We start from the raw sequence: 17,686 nt of genomic DNA, 5'->3' as shown, positions 1-17,686 counted from the left end.
AAAAAAAGCACTCCCAGGCCACTCGGGGTGCTCCAAAATCGACCACAAATCTTTTAATTCAGCTGCCTCCACATGAAACGGGAGACAAGAATGGAGCCAGCCACTGACCACAGTGGCTGTGACTTATCCCTGTTCATCTGTGCAGGGTCAATTGTGCAGTGCGGGAGAAACCAATTTACACGCCACCACACTCTCAGGGGTTCTACAGCCACCATAGGGGCAAGAACACCCTCTGCCCAGCATTAGAACACATGGGCGAGCTACACTGACAGATGGGCTACAGCAAAATTGAAATGTTTATGCAGCCGTAAAATACTTTTAAGTGTTCACAACCCCATTGTGTACGCAAACGTTGGGTCAAAAAGGCTTACATTCCTTTGTGGTTATTACAGCGTTCCAACTCTCGAGTACTAGGTTCACGTCACAGACCTCAGTTTTCATAAGTTCGAAGAACTCACAACCCTTTGCATGCTCAGAGCGGTTTTCACCCTCCATTTCTGCTTGAAGAAAACCCAATTACATGGCGCTATCAGGCAACACCACATTTCAGCTGTGACAACGCTTATCTAGGCATGATAAACTTTGAACATCTAAGTGCCCTAATCAGTGTCATCTGGGATTCAGCCCAAGATCCTCAAACACATTTTGAAAGGGCTAGAAGTGGCCTTTCATGCACAATCTGATGAGCTAAACTTGGAGGTAGGCTTTCCCCCAAAAGTTGCCAACATCTGACAGCGATTCCGGCTGGGGCGAAGAAGAAAAAAACCGCAAGGAGAAAAACACAGGTGCTTACTTACATGACAGGGGGTGCATTCAAATCAGACTGGATTTCCCACTTCCTTTCAAATCAATTTCTACTCACTGTTGAAGGTTGCAGTGAAGACATGGAAGTTGGAAAACAACGATATCTGACATTTACAGCAATCAGTAAATAGTTGGTTATCACCCAGAGTAAATGTAACCCTTTTGTTCACTCCTCAATGACTCCAAACTGATGCATTACACATGCTGATCAAGGCAAAAGCCCATCCCCAATGGAATATCTTTCTACCTCTCAACCATCACTACACAAAATTGAATGAGGTTCTTTTTCGTGGAGTGTGTCTGCAAAATCCCCTTGCCTTTATTGCTTTCAAATGAGGCCATTTTGTGAAAATGTTTGCAGACCCATGTTTGCAGACCCATCACACAAACTTAATGCACTTAAGGTGCAGCAGCTTAACTGTTGCACAACCACCCACCTCGACAGAGCGCGCTCCGATTAACCCTTTGGCGTGTAAGATCATATGTGATAATTGTTGAGGTCCCTGCAGCGAACCACGGCAAAAACGTGATTGAGACAGTAGCAACTGAACAGATGATGCAACAAACGCCTAAAGAGCATAGTCTGAAAAGCATCTAAACATTATTTCCCATCGGTGCAAAAACAAAGGTCTTCAACCTTATTCCTCAATTTGACCTTCATTGTAAAATATATATATTTTATTTAACTAGGCAATTTAAAGAAATTCTTAAGATAAACGCGAACTTAATAATCCAAACATCACATCCAGAGCCAAACTCATTCCAATGTTTTTTTTAGCATTATTTAACTAGGCAAGTCAGTTAAGAAATTCTTATTTACAATGATGACCTAAGAACAATGGGTTAATTGCCTTCTTCAGGGGCAGAAGAACACATTTTTACATTGTCAGCTCAGGGATTCGATCTAGCAACCTTTTGATTAATGGCCCAACGCTCTTACCACAAGGCTACCTGCCGCCCCATAAACCAGTCTAAATAACAGATTTCACTGACAAAAAAAACCCTAAAAGTTCAACCTAACAGTTAGACTTCTTTAAAACTGTACCATATCTCTGGTGAGCACAAGGGAGAAATGTAATATGGCTTGGAAATGAGATGCGTGTCAGCTAGCTAACAGCAGCTAAATACTTTGATGTCAAATATAAAACAGTCTCTCCGACTGGGAAAATGTGTTCCGCAAGAAACGGAATGCATGATTTGTCACCAGTAGATGAAAAATGTGAACAAAACAGGAAACACATTAGACTCCATACAAAACAGTATGCTAGAAGAAACGACAACACGATATACAGAAAATAAGGCACTATGATAAGAATGCACATGTCCAAATTATTATTATTTGTAAGGAAAACAATGAAGGCAATTCATGGGCCAGCCAGAAAGTGTGCCACGGGGAAAGTTTGGACCGTTTTTTTTTTTAACCCCAACTGGTAGTTAGTCTTGTCCCATAACTGCAACTCCCCTACAGACGAAGGTCGAGAGCCATGCGTCCTCCAAAACACGACCCTGCAAAGCCACAGTGCTTCTTGACAAACTTCTCGCTTGACCCAGCCGCACCAATGTGTAGGGGGAAACGCTTTCAAGCTGGCAACCATGTCATCTTGCAGGCGCCCTGTCCGCCACAAGAATGGGCCAGGACGCGATTGGACAAGGACAATCCGGCCGGGCCAAACCCTAGCCAAACAATGCTGGGCCAATTGTGCACCACCTCATGGGTCTCCCAGTCACGGCCCGGCTGATACTGCCTGGAATTGAACCTGGGTCTGTAGTGATGCCTCAAGCACTGCGCTACTCGGGAGGCCGTGCAAGGCCTGTTCTAACTAGAGATGCGCAATGTCTTCATACTTGATCTGGGGAAATACTGGGGAAGTGCTTGGACTCTAAGAGAAGTTGTCTGGCTCAGTAAAGCTTCAAACAAATTGTAACAGTGAAATGGGCCACTTATGTGAATTCATTAACACACTTCAAGTCAAACTGTTCCAAAATAATTTGAAGTTGACAAGTTGAAACACAGCGCAGGTTAACTGTCCTGTTGCATAAGACATCACACTTTGGTACAGTGAGTGCATTGACATGCGCATAACAAATTTAAAAAACATAAAAAAACAGGGCGGCCATTGGAGATATTTGGAACTCATGTGCGAAAAGAGTACGGTATGTGTGTGCTGGGCCTGCTCTGAGAAGACTAACATGACACGACTCCCAAGACAATGATGCTAAAGCACAGAGGAGAACTGGTCTCCAACCTGAGTAGGAACACGGAGCAGCATCTGCTCCAACCACATGGAGTCTCTCTAAACAAGACCCCAAGCAGGGAAGTCGAAACCAACCTTCAGGCCTCTTCAAAAGTGCACGCGTGTTCAACAAGCTTGGTGATTGAGAGCGCATAAGGTATTTTCTGAAATGGGATTGTGTGACAATATTGTTGGTAGCATGACATTTAGCGATTGCTGCCGCCCCCTGCTGAGGCATTTGCACAGGAAAGATCAGTTTGAGGCAGTGCTTTGGATACTTTGTGTCCGAGCACAGATTTGGCAAATAAAAACTTCCAAATAAAAAAAAATGAATCTGTACAAATGAGTTTAGTTATAGGTTCCTCATTCGTTAAGAAAGACTGGGGGAGCTAGAGGCTCTTTATATTAGCTTAAAAATAGATTAGGATGAAATGGGAGCTTCAGTAAACCGCTGACATGATTTACTTCTGTGAGAACCATTTGATCAGGCCAGATGTTTTTCATTCAGAGAGTTTATTGTCAAGAAGCAAAGATGAAGGGGGCCAAATAGCCCAAAGTTCAGCCTTATTTCTCAGCAGGTCCAAATTATCAAATCATTTGGGAAATCTCAATTATACTCATGTATGCAAAGAATGAAGCTGGGAGATTGAGTTTCAGAGAATATACCCAGGGCACTGCACCAATTAGCACACCTGGTTAGTCTCTAAACCCGATTCCTGTCCAGTGATTGGGTCTCCAGAACCTGTCCAGCCCCTCTTCAGTAAATTAAAGAACCACAAGTTACCCTAAATGACTGATGACAAATTTAGGTACAATTACAAACATCTGACCAATATTAGAAGTAGATGAAACACAACACAAGTTTTAAATATGTTCACAGGGACATTGTCAACACTCAAACCTAGAAAATCGTAATACCAACACTGTATTACTAGTTCATACTAGTGTTATTTTACAGCATTTCAAGCTGAGTGGATGAGTCTTCCACCTAAACTCTTGATGACTCTGAACGGAGTGATTTTTGACAGAACTACTCCCAGATATTCCCTGAAAGGGCAGCGAGCTTCTGATTCAAATAACCATGGATGCCTTTTCCTTATTTGGCCAGTTGTCCAACTCAGTTTCGTCTAGCTAAGAACAATCATATCTTAAGGATCAGCACCTTTAAAAAAAATGTTTTGACCTAAAATATCATACCCAAATCTAACTGCCTGTAGCAAGGATATGCATTTTCTTGGTACCATTTGAAAGGAAACACTGAAGTCTGTGGAAATGTGAAAGGAATGTAGGAAAATATAAACACATTAGATCTGGTAAAAGACAAGGGAAAAAATCATTTTTTTTGTACCATCATCTTTGAAATGAAAAGAGAAATGAATGCCATAATGTATTATTCCAGCCCAGGTGCAATTTAAATGTTGGCCACTAGATGTCAGCAGTGTATGTGCAAATTTTCAGACTGATCTAATGAACCATTGCATTTTTGTTCAAAATGTATCAAGATTGCTAATTTGTTTATTAAATAACTTTGCTCAAAACTGTGCACCCTTTTCAAACAATAGCATGTACTCCTTCACTGTAATAGCTACTGTAAATTGGACAGTTCAGTTAGATTAACAAGAATTTAAGCTTTCTGCCAATATCAGATATATCTACGTTCTGGAAAATTCTCTTGTTACTTACAACCTCACGCTAAATCGCATTTGCCCATGTTAGCTCAACTGTCCCACAGGGGACCCACCAATCCTGAAGATAACTAAACGTAATATCTTCAAGCGTTAGCATGGACACTTATAGTAGTCGAGTTTTGCTACAAAAGGAGAGACTCCAATGCATACAGCTTTCTGTCTACAAACGGCATCCTTTCTAAAATTGCTTTCACTACAACTGAAGCCTTCTGTAGATGCAAGGGTAGATACATCTTTCTGTTGGCGTTCTACAATGTACGTCAAATAAAAGTGAAATTATTTGAGCCAAAGGTCTTAAAAAAATCAGCCATGGTGGGAACAGATTAAGTAGAGCGTTTCAACCTTGCCATCCACATGTACTAGAGAAGTAATTACTCTTGCCAAAGAGCCTGCCCTTGTACATCACAGTATTTTGCAGAACTAATCTACTCTTAATGTGGGCTTCAATTCCATTCAAGTCTGTGGCTAGTTAGCACAAATTAAACAGCCTTACTGCAAATCAAATTATACTTAACAGAAAGAAAATGCAACGTGTAACATGTCCTGTTTCATAAGGTGAAAAAAAGTTTCCAGAAATGTTCCACACAACAAAAGCTTCTCAAATTATGTGCACAAATTTGTATATATCCCTGTTAGTGAACATTTCACTTTTGCCAAGATAATCCATCCAACTGACAGGTGTGGCATTTCAAGAAGATGACTAAACAGCATGATCATTACACAGGTGCACTTTGTCCTGGGGACAATAAAAAGCCACTAAGATATCTGGGGTGTTGAGACAACTGCACGTCTCAAGTTGAGGAAGTGCGCACTTGGCATGCTGATTGCAGAAATGTCCACCAGAGCTGTTGCCAGAGAATGTAATGTTAATTTCTCTACCATAAGCCCCTCCAACCAGCCTCACAACTGCAGACCACGCAAGCCCAGGACCTCCACTTCTGGTTTCTCCACCTGTGGGATTGTCTGAGACTGGTCACCCAGACAGCTGATGAAACTGGAGTGTCTGTAATAAAGCCCTTCTGTGTGGAAAAACACATTCTGATTGGCTGGGCAAGTGGGTGGGCCTATGCCTTCCCAGGCCCACCAATGGATGTGCCCCTTCCCAGTCATGTGAAAGGCATAGATAAGGGCCCAATGAATGCATTTCCATTTTCTGGTATGGAATGTAACTTTGTTGCTTTTATAGTATTTCCAGTATATGCACAGACAGAGCTTCAAAGTTTAGTTTGTGTCTGGGACACTCCAATACAGTAGATGGGGTTTTGAACAATTGGTGTTATGCATTCATTTCCGTTGGTGAGAGAGTTGACAGCACTACTAGCCAGCCAACTTTTCACCTACATGGTATTTAATAATTCATTGAAATAAAATCAACTTAAGCGACCAGATTTGTTTGGTTAAACTGACATGCTGACCACACCGCTCGAATCGCATGCGCTGCAAAATAAATGTACACATACATGTTATTCAAAGTCATTTGCCAACCGCCATATAACATCCAAAGAAGCCTGAAGGAGGAGAGATGACTAGAAACAAACTCCCCATTTACCCTTTTTATCAACATGTGCGTGATGGCACACACGGTCTGGTCAGCAGTTAACTTATATCCAGTTCATTTCTATCTAGCTATACCTAGTGGCAAATAACCAGCTACAGTAACATGAAAGAACGCAATAAATCCTTACAGAAACTGTGTGTGTGTGTGAGATCATAAACCAGAGATTGGTATGCAGAGATGAAATAAGCCCACCACCTACTAGTCTGCACTAGTGAAGCGTTCTGCTAAAAGCAGCCAAGGCAGCAACCACCAGTAACCCGCCCACCATTTAATTTGACCTATCACAAAGTGGTGGGTTGGAGTAAGCCAGAGAGCCATTTTTTGTACGTTTTGAAAGCGTCATCTTCTCAGTCCACCAAGAGCCAATACCTCTGACGAACAGCTGGCGTCAAATACAATTTTTTGTGACACGCGCCAAACAGGTGTTGACCTTAAGAAAATATCACCAAAAAAGAAAAACTAATTAAAGAGCAGCAGTAAATAATAGTGGGGCTACAGTGCCTTGCGAAAGTATTCGGCCCCCTTGAACTTTGCGACCTTTTGCCACATTTCAGGCTTCAAACATAAAGATATAAAACTGTATTTTTTGTGAAGAATCAACAACAAGTGGGAAACAATCATGAAGTGGAATGACATTTATTGGATATTTCAAACTTTTTTTAACAAATCAAAAACTGAAAAAATTGGCCGTGCAAAATTATTCAGCCCCCTTAAGATAATACTTTGTAGCGCCACTTTTCTTTTACTTTGTAGCGCCACCTTTTGCTGCGATTACAGCTGAAAGTCTCTTGGGGTATGTCTCTATCAGTTTTGCACATCGAGAGACTGAAATTTTTTCCCATTCCTCCTTGCAAAACAGCTCGAGCTCAGTGAGGTTGGATGGAGAGCATTTGTGAACAGCAGTTTTCAGTTCTTTCAACAGATTCTCGATTGGATTCAGGTCTGGACATTGACTTGGCCATTCTAACACCTGGATATGTTTATTTTTGAACCATTCCATTGTAGATTTTGCTTTATGTTTTGGATCATTGTCTTGTTGGAAGACAAATCTCTGTCCCAGTCTCAGGTCTTTTGCAGACTCCATCAGCTTTTCTTCCAGAATGGTCCTGTATTTGGCTCCATCCATCTTCCCATCAATTTGAACCATCTTCCCTGTCCCTGCTGAAGTAAAGCAGGCCCAAACCATGATGCTGCCACCACCATGTTTGACAGTGGGGATGGTGTGTTCAGGGTGATGAGCTGTGTTGCTTTTACGCCAAACATAACGTTTTGCATTGTTGCCAAAAAAGAGCACCTTCTTCCACATGTTTGGTGTGTCTCCCAGGTGGCTTGTGGCAAACTTTAAACGACACTTTTTATGGATATCTTTAAGAAATGGCTTTCTTCTTGCCACTCTTCCATAAAGGCCAGATTTGTGCAATATACGACTGATTGTTGTCCTATGGACAGAGTCTCCCGCCTCAGCTGTAGATCTCTGCAGTTCATCCAGAGTGATCATGGGCCTCTTGGCTGCATCTCTGATCAGTCTTCTCCTTGTATGAGCTGAAAGTTTAGAGGGACGGCCAGGTCTTGGTAGATTTGCAGTGGTCTGATACTCCTTCCATTTCAATATTATCGCTTGCACAGTGCTCCTTGGGATGTTTAAAGCTTGGGAAATCTTTTTGCATCCAAATCCGGCTTTAAACTTCTTCACAACAGTATCTCGGACCTGCCTGGTGTGTTCCTTGTTCTTCATGATGCTCTCTGCGCTTTTAACTGACCTCTGAGACTATCACAGTGCAGGTGCATTTATACGGAGACTTGATTACACACAGGTGGATTGTATTTATCATCATTAGTCATTTAGGTCAACATTGGATCATTGGATCCTCACTGAACTTCTGAAGAGAGTTTGCTGCACTGAAAGTAAAGGGGCTGAATAATTTTGCACGCCCAATTTTTCAGTTTTTGATTTGTTAAAAAAGTTTGAAATATCCAATAAATGTCATTCCACTTCATGATTGTGTCCCACTTGTTGATTCTTCACAAAAAAATAGTTTTATATATTTATGTTTGAAGCCTGAAATGTGGCAAAAGGTTGCAAAGTTCAAGGGGGCCGAATACTTTCGCAAGGCACTGTATATACCAGGGGGTGCCGGTACAGAGTCAATGTCAATGTGCGGGGGCAACACTGGAGAGGTAATATGTACATGGAGGTAGAGTTATTTCAGTGGCAATGTATAGATAAGGGGGGCAAAGAAAATAGTCTGGGTAGCCATTTGATTAGCTGCTCAGGATTCTCATGGCTTGGGGGTAGAAGCTATTTTAGGAGACTCTTGGACCTAGACTTGGGTATTCTTCCACAAGCTTCCCACAAGTTGGTCAATTTTGGCCCATTCCTCCCGACAGAGCTGGTGTAACTGAGTCAGGTTTGTAGGCCTCCTTGCTCGTACATGCTTTTTCAGTTCTGCCAACAAATTTTCTATAGGATTGAGGTCAAGGCTTTGTGATTGCCACTCCAATACCTTGACTTTGTTCTCCTTAAGCCATTTTGCCACAACTTTGAAAGTATGCTTGGGGTGATTGTCCATTTGGATGACCCATTTGCGACCAAGCTTTAACTTCCCGACTGATGTCTTGAGATGTTGCTTCAATATATCCACATAACTTTCCTTCTCATGATGCCATCTATTTTGTAACGTGCACCAGTCCCTCCTGCAGCAAAGCACCCTCGTGCGTCATGGTATTCCTCAGCTTGCAAGCCTCCCCCTTTCCTCCAAACATAACCATGGTCGTTATGGCTAAACAGTTCTATTTTTGTTTCATCAGACCAGAGGACATTTCTCCCAAATCTTTGTCCCCATGTGCAGTTGCAAACCGAAGTCTGGCTTTTTTATGGAGGATTTGGAGCAGTGGCTTCTTCCTTGCTGAGTGGCCTTTCAGGTTATGTCGATATAATACTGGATATAGTTACTTTTGTACCGGCTTCCTCCAGCATCATCACAAGGTCCTTTGCGGTTGTTCTGGGATTGATTTGCACTTTTCACACCAAAGTACATTCATTTCTAGGAGACAGAACACATCTCCTTCCTGAGCTGTATGATGGCTGCATGGTCCCATGGTGTTTATACTCGCGTGCCATTGTTTGTACAGATCAACGTGGTACCTTCAGGCGTTTGGAAATTGCTCCCAAGGATGAAAGAGACTTGTGGAGGTCGACAATGGTTTTTCTGAGGTCTTGGCTGACTTCTTTTGATTTTCCCATGATGTCAAGCAAAGAGGCACTGAGTTTGAAGGTAGGCCTTGAAATACATCCACAGGTACACCTCCAATTGACTCAAATTATGTCAATTAGCCTATCAGAAGCTTCTAAAGCCAAGACATCCAAGCTGTTTAAAGGCACAGTCAACTTAGTGTATGTGAACTTCTGACACACTGGAATTGTGATACATGGAATTATAAGTGAAATAATCTGTCTAAACAATTGTTGGAAAAATTACTTGTGTCATGCACAAAGTAGATGTCCTAATAGACTTGCCAAAACTATAGTTTGTTAACAAGAAATTTATGGAGTGGTTGAAAAACTCCAACCGAAGTGTATGTCACCTTCCGACTTCAACTGAAGGCCCTGGAGGGCAGGAAGCTTGGCCCCAGTGATATACTGGGCCATACACACTACCCCCTGTAGTGCCTTGCGGTCAGAGGCCGAGCAGTTGCCATACCAGGCAGTGATGCAACCAGATGCTCTGAATGGTGCAGCTGTAGAACCGTTTGAGGATCCATGCCAAATCAGTCACATGAGGTGGAATAGGTTTTGTTGTGCCCTCTTCACAACTCTTGGTGTGCTTGGACCAGTTTGTTGGGGGATGTGGACGCCAAGGAAATTGAAGCTCTCAACCTGCTCCACTACACCCCTGTCAATGAGAATGGGGGAGTGCTCGTTCCTCTCTTCCTGTAGTCTCATTTCTCTTGGTCACATTGAGGGAGAGGTTGATGTTCTTGCACCACAGGGTCAGAGCTCTGACCTCCCTATGGGCTGTCTCATCATTGATCTCCAATCACTGTTCTGTCATCAGAAAACTTGATGGTGTTGGAGTCGTGCAGACACGACAGAACAGGGAGTACAGGAGGGAACTGAGCACACACCCCTGAGGGGCCCCTGTGTTGAGGATCAGCATGGCTGATGTTATTATCTACCCTTACCACCTGGGGATGGCCCATAAGGAAGTCCAGGATCCAGTTCAAGAGGGAGGGGTTTCATCCCAAGGTCCTTAATTTAGTGATGAGCTTTGAGGGCACTATGGTGTTGAATGCTGAGCTGTAGTCAATGAATAGCATTTACACATAGGTGTTCCTTTCATGCAGGTGTGAAAGGGCAGTGTGGAGTGCAATAGAGATGGAGTCATCTGTGGATCTGTTTGGGCGGTATGCAAATTGGAGTGGGTCTAGGGTTTCTGGGATAATGGTTTTGATTTGAGCCATGACCAGCCTTTCAAAGCACTTCAGGGCTATAGATGGTCTGCTTGAAACATGTTGGTATTACAGATTGACAGGGTGAAGTTGAAAATGTCAGCGAAGACACTTGCCAATTGGTCAGCGTATGCTCGTAGTACACATCCTGATAATCCGTCTAGCCCTGCGACCTTGTGAATGTTTACCTGTTTAAAGCTCTTACATCGGCTGAGGAGAGCATGATCACAGTTGTAGGGAACAGCTGATTATCTCATGCAAGTTATTTAGCTCGTCTGGTCGGCTTGTGTCACTGGGCAGCTCTCGGCTGTGCTTCCCTTTGTAGTCAGTAATAGTTTTCACGCCCTGCCGCATTCGACAAGCATTGGAGCCGGTGTAGTACCATTCGATCTTAGTCCTGTATTGATGCTTTGTCTGTTTGATGGCTTGAGGGTAAAGCTTCTGGGATAGAGTCCCTCTCCTTGAAAGCGGCCACGCTACCCTTGAAAGCGGCAGCGCTACCCCTCATTGAGCCCAGTTTAGTGCCAGCATCGGTCTGTGGTGGTATGTAGACAGCTACGAAAATGGCAGACATACTCTAGGTAGATAGAAAATCTCATGATAAGCTGTAGACCACACTACCTCAGGCGAGCAAAACCTCGAGACTTCCTTAGATATCGTGCACCAGCTGTTTCATATATATGCAGCCTCCGCCCAATGAGTCATAGGGTTTCCCAGAGGACCTCTGTATCACCCAAGTGACCTAATGCAATTCTACCATCGGCCATTATGTATGGCCCCATGTATTTAAAAAACAATAGTAGTCCAGTCCAATGCTGCGAGAAAGGTTGGCCAATCTTGCATGATCCCTAATGGTGTTTACTTCTGTGCTAGCTACAAGGGAACGTTGGGAGGGCTGGTTGGCTAATCCAAATCCCTCTGTAAAGCAAGGAATACAGAGTTCTATTAAACTTTTAAAACAGAGGTCTGAAAAGGAGAAATTATTCACAATTGATTGCAAATTGATGGGTGGGTGCGGGGGAGAGAGTCTGCTGGGACTTACCGACTCACACTCCCTCAGTTTCTTCTGAGCGCTGTCAAAGTCAAAGTTCACATACAGGCACTCCACAAACTCTGTGATGGGATCTTTGTAGGTGTAGGACTCCTGGAAACGAAAAAAAAAAAAAAATGTCTAACAATTTGCACATGCCTGTGTGTGCTAGCTCCATTTTTCAGCAGTGGAAATAGCACAGGTTATCTCGACAGACAAGGCGACCTGCTTCCAACCCATTACTAAAAAATAAAATAGTCAAATGTGGAGAAACATGGCTAACCAAATACTAGAATTTACAAGGCAGTGAATAAAAGCAGATTCAAAAAGTTCCCTAAACAGTTCCAAACCATGGTAGCGGGGAGAGACCCAAGAAGACCCAAAAGACAGAACAAGCATCGAGCACATGTTTTAGTGATCACACAGAGCCCACCGAGACAGCGCTTATTTAGCTTTCAGAGCCATTGATCTCTGAAGAAGCTACCGATGTTGGGCTGGGGAAGAATTCGGTACTCTACAATCAGACAGTCTGCTGCCATTTATCAAATGTAATGGGTTCAAGACCTCTCTAGCCAGGACCAGATCTGATAGAGTATACTCTATCAGCCAATGCCTTGCATTGCTCATAGATGTGTGGTTCCTCTGTACTTTAATGGGGTTGGGTTAAATGCAGAAGACATTTCAGTTGAAGGAATTCAGCTGTACACCTGACTAGGTATCTCCACCCCTTTTCCTAGTTGTTGGTGGCATCGTGTGTCAAAATGGCAAAACCTACACTGACAACTAAGGTTGGCTAACACGTTACTGTCCAGAAAGTGAGAGAAAATTAGTAGGACATGTGTTCAGAGAAATTGGAGGTAAGGAATGTGATCAGATGTTTATTTCTTTTACCTGCTGTATGACCTTGACCAGATCTTTCAGGACCTGCCGCCGCTTGCGAACGTCTTTGTTTGTGATGACAGCTGTGGTCAGGTAACGCAGAATGTGTGGGCACATGGTCTGAATGGCGTTGAGGTACCTGAAATGACAAAACAAAGGTCACGACAAGAACAAATAATCAGGGGTCTTAAAAGGACTGGAGGAACTACACGGCAAAAAAGCAATGGCCCATGATGCGAGTTGATATTTATGGAGGTGATGGCTATACAAAGTCGATAAACCTATGCATACACCAACACACAGTTTAAGGGCAGAAAGGTCTATTTATATACACAAGTAACTTAGCAATTAGGCTCATGGCATTTAGGACGTCTGACCTTATCGACCAAACAGATATGTCCGTAACAGTGCATTCTCCGCATGACATAGGTTTAAGCACTCCCTTTCATTACCCCTGTATAAGCGGAGTGAAGGAAAGGAAACCCTGGCCTCTGCAGTAGACACAGATCACTGAGCAGGGGATCTGCCCAGTAGCTGAAACCCTATCCTTCAGGGCCTTGTTTTTCAGCCACAGGTCAACTTACCAAGGGCTGAGCACGAGAGAGGGCCTTGTTAGAAGACGATTAGAACCCTAGACAACATTCTTATTCTGTAGACAGTGTTTCAAGTCCTTTCCCAACAAGCTTCCGTGAAAAAAAACATCCCATTCCTTGTCAAAAGGAGTGGTCGACTTGAGTTAACTGAATAACTTCTTCATCCTTATCTGAACAGCTATCATTGACTACGACCCCCCACAATAGTCCTCCACCAACCAAATTACATTTCAAAAGAGGAAGTGGGGTTTCCTGCCACTTCCGACCCCTTCAGTTCTCAGATGAGGACGGAGGAACACATGTTGTTCAGAGCGAGGAGGGCGTGCCACAGACAACAGTTTAATTAGTTGTAACAATTAAAGGGACAAGGGGGCCTTTGCCACTTGTGATGTTGCAGTCTAAAATCAGCAGCGAGCAGGCGGGCTAGTCTGTGAGCGATCATCAACCTGGTTAGAGAAGCCCTCTTTCCTCTCCCTTTACAGTTGTCAGACTCAGTGGCAGACCACAACAAGCCAGGCTCTGTTCCTGATTAACTTACACCTACTCTCTCTCCAGGGGGTCTCCAATAGCAAGCAACCCTGCATGAGAGTCATATCTGGGAATAGCTGAGAGGAAAAAAGAAAATGTAACATTCGCCCTACCCCACTTACAGGACCTAATCATTTTGGCATTTGAGGGAGCAACATCGCTTTACTGGTTGCAGAGGACGCTTCACAAGAATTGAATCAAGAATGAGTGTCAAAATCAAAACGATTTAGACCCAGGCACGAGCGAGTGTGTGAGTGAGGAGAGGATGGAGATGAAGGGTAGCGAGAGAGGTTACAATTTCATTGCCCATCTGAGAATGATTGAATAATGTAAAGCAAGTGAAACTCTGAACCAACTGCAAGGGCTTGGATAGCATTACTAAAGTATTAATTTCCCCCTTTGCACCTACATCATAGATCATTGCATGACAATATGCTCCCCATGAGTGCCCTTGAACTGATGTTTTCAATAACACTAAATAGGAAGGCCTGGTGCAACTTGTGCTGACTGTGGGGTTAACAGAGGTCAAACATTAAACAAAGGCCTACCATTGGTCACCAACTTCAGCCAAAGGAAGTAATGGTCAAGGGGTGAGGGAATGAGGCCAAGCCTCACTGTGGAATAAGTGGTTTCTTGACTGGGTAATTGCAACGCACATAAAACTCTCTCAAGTTTGTCCAAAACAGATGCTTGTGAGAGCTTGACATGACTAATTATTGGGCAGCCTTTCCTTCATTATCTGAATTAGTTTTTAATTTAAGTAAAACTCAAGAGAACCAGACATCCCTATCTGCTATGGTGGCATGTCATACTTTCAGATGACTACAAAAATTGGTTCGATTAAACCAACCAGCAATCAGGGGGGTGCATTGTGTAAATTTTATGCAGTGCATAGTTTGCGATCTGCAATACACGTGGACTAACTTGCAGCTTCGAGAGTAACTCGACCACACAAAAACAAATGGACTGCAAACACTTTAAAAAATACCTAGAATAGGTTTTTGAATCTGCCCCCTTCCCAAAGTTAAGAGTAAATGGCATCTTTTTCTAAATCAAGTTTGTCTAATAAAAACAAGTCTACTTTCTACACATCAAGCAGGACCTGACCCAGGCGGCTGCCAGCTGAACCACTTTTGGTCCCTCCTGGGCCAGCAGCAAACCCTGGGGCCCAAGGTTCAGCCCGCTACTGTGCCTCTTCTTTAGGGATCATTTCCTTCCACCCCCCCCAAGGATGCCAGCAGGCCACATTTTAACAATCACCTCTTGGGTCACTCAAGGGTTTAGTGTGGATCAGTGAAGACACTGTGCCTGACTGTAGAGATGGCAGCTTCTACAGACCAATATGTTCAGGGTTAGTCATCAGGTCTAAATAGGCCAACAGTGTTTTAATAAAGAACTCCAGTGTGTCAGAAGAAAATACTTACTGGGGTTGATACAGGAAGAGCTCAATGATGTTGTCTCTGCCTTTGGGGTGGTTAAAGAAGACAAATAGGGACCAGTGGATCAGCCAGGTCCTCTGCTGAAGAGACTGGAGGGGGGAGCTCACCGACTAGACAGGAGAGAGATGTCATTATTTACTAGTTCCGATTGAGGTGACACAGTATACTGTAAGACAATTAAAAAGTTCAGAGTACCCTAAGGGGCGGCAGGTAGCCTAGTGGTTAGAGCGTTGTGCCAGTAACTGAAAGGTTGCTTGATCGAATCCCCGAGTTGACAAGGTAAAAATATATATGTCGTTCTGCCCCTGAACAAGGCAGTCAGTTACGAACAAATTCTTATTCACAATGACGGTCTAGGAACAGTGGAAGAATTTGTTCTTAACCTTTTATTTAACGAGGCAAGTCAGTTCAGTAAAAAAAAAATAACTTAAGGTCTCTGTTCCCTTCCAAACGTTTTCCTTCCAAGCCAGAGCCCGCACCCCTGCACCCTTCCCAGCTATCTATCCAATACATTTTTTAAAAATCTAACTAGATCCACATAACCGCTCCATTTGCAGTTCCTCTGGAGTAAAGACTTAAGGGTGGGGGGGTGCATCAAGCCGCAACAGCGCTTTGCTGAAACCCAAAGCGGTCAATAAGGGAGTCGAATCTATGTAAGGGAATCCAAGTGCAGTGTCAAATTCTGAGAAGTGGGGCATTTACGTTGTTATCGATAGTCTCCCTCAGGCGGGTGAGGTCTTCCATCGCAGCCTCCCAGTTCTGCATCAGGATCTCAGAGGCCAGCTTCCCCCACAGGGAGTTCAGGGCGTTCCTGTCTGTGGCCGGGACCTGGGAAAAGACATGTCATACTTGTTAGAACATGAAGCACACAGCATCACCTCTCACTGCAGCATAACTCAATCCACCTGCAAAAATGACCAGGCACTGGCAGATCTAATCCTGATAAATGCCTCCGCCTACAAACAGTGTGCTCGCAAACAGGCACAGTCAGTGAAGGAGAGGCTGGTGCCACCGCCGCTTGGCTTTGGCAGGCAAAACTGTTCGGTGGAGTTACTTTTATTTATACTGGATAAACTGATTAAATTATGTCATCTTGAGGGAATGGGGCTTGACAGAAAGAGAAATGGATCATGAAAGAATGTTTAGCTTTTTATAAAAACCTAATTTGCTGCACTTCGTGATACGGCAACCGCTGCATTGCAGATGTTCTGCGATCCTTTCAGACTACCACCATAATTAAGAGCACATTTGAAGCACATGTGAGCTTCTCTGTACAATGTGCTAGAGCTAAAACATTTTGTTACTGTCATTTACTTAATGCTGCAACTCTTAAAAAAATAAAAAATAATTGCCGGGTGGCACACGGCCTTGGGAAGACAAAACACATTACTAAGGATGCATTTCAGCCTCGGTCCTCCTCTCTACAGTTAAGAATGGAATGTGTCACTTAATTTAGCTATGCTGAGTTCAAGCTACCACCTTGATGTTGTGATGTTTCTGGGGCAGGGGCAGCAGGTCAAAGGTCAGCTTGTCTGTGACATCACCATTCCACAATTCTATCTAAAAAATAAAATGTTGAAGGTACCTTGAGTTCACAACTCCGGGTCCAGATATCACTCCTTTGAAATAACTTTGTCCTCGTTTGGATAATTAACTTAGCAGTAAAATAGTTGCAATTGGAAATAACACTGAAGATATACCCGCATATGAGAGTAGATTGAGGGAAGGGCACATCTAGCATTGTTGAGGGAAACCCCCCCATCGCTGTTCCTGACTCTGCATTGACCTTCGGTCAATCCCTTCTTACTGAAAAGTGTCTGGTCTTCTGCCCCTCTGAAGGGACTTTAACGAAGTGCACATGCAGCTACTACTTCTGGTGGTGGTTTTGCACAATGTCAGAGCATTGATCAACAAGGCTACAAGGAGAAGCATGCAGTAGAGGCAGTGTTCTCAAAATGTCTGTCAGAGTTCGCCAACAACTGACGTCCTGCTCCAGCCACAGAAACCTAGATGCACTGTGACCAGCAACAGCCTGGGTTTACTCGACACCATTTGGGAGGTGTTCATTTTCTCAGAGCCAGGGTAATCCGTCTAGTCTAGATTAACGACTGTTTGGATGCTTTGATTGAAAAGGGGCATCAAAGACTAAATCTGTTAATGCCCTTAGGAAAATGTCCCTGATTGGCTATCAAGCTTCTCAAAACCAGGTAAAATGCTTTTTTGAAGTCTATGCCTGGTACAGTGCCAGTAGGACACTTAATTTCGGGTTTGCTGTACAAACTGCATGTCTTTGAGAGGAATGTTTCAATAACTTCTACAGCTTTTCAAGCCTGTTAAAATATAATTGTGATAATCTACAATTAACACAGAAGGAAAACATCCTGTAGAATCATGCTAGCTATAAAGTCTTAGTACAACTCTTCCATTATCACAAGCTAAATGCATTGGTATGATATGAAATTGATGGGACAGACATCAAAAGGT

At 43.4% G+C, this 17,686-nt stretch overlaps 1 protein-coding gene across 1 annotated transcript in view; it reads right to left on the bottom strand.

Moving 5' to 3' along the window:
* LOC118367291 (eukaryotic translation initiation factor 3 subunit E) overlaps window positions 1-17,686 on the bottom strand; it is a 44,629-nt gene that overhangs the window by 7,796 nt on the left and 19,147 nt on the right. Inside the window, exons 6-9 of the mRNA XM_035750609.2 lie at window positions 15,905-16,030; window positions 15,188-15,312; window positions 12,655-12,781; window positions 11,776-11,877 (exon numbers count right to left, since the gene is read on the bottom strand). Of these exons, the coding sequence (XP_035606502.2) occupies window positions 11,776-11,877; window positions 12,655-12,781; window positions 15,188-15,312; window positions 15,905-16,030 (480 nt within the window). The remainder of the gene's footprint in view (window positions 1-11,775; window positions 11,878-12,654; window positions 12,782-15,187; window positions 15,313-15,904; window positions 16,031-17,686) is intronic.

Source organism: Oncorhynchus keta, chromosome 34 (assembly GCF_023373465.1).
Source record: "Oncorhynchus keta strain PuntledgeMale-10-30-2019 chromosome 34, Oket_V2, whole genome shotgun sequence".
Taxonomy (NCBI): Eukaryota; Metazoa; Chordata; class Actinopteri; order Salmoniformes; family Salmonidae; genus Oncorhynchus; species Oncorhynchus keta.
This window is presented reverse-complemented; position numbering and strand designations above follow the sequence as displayed.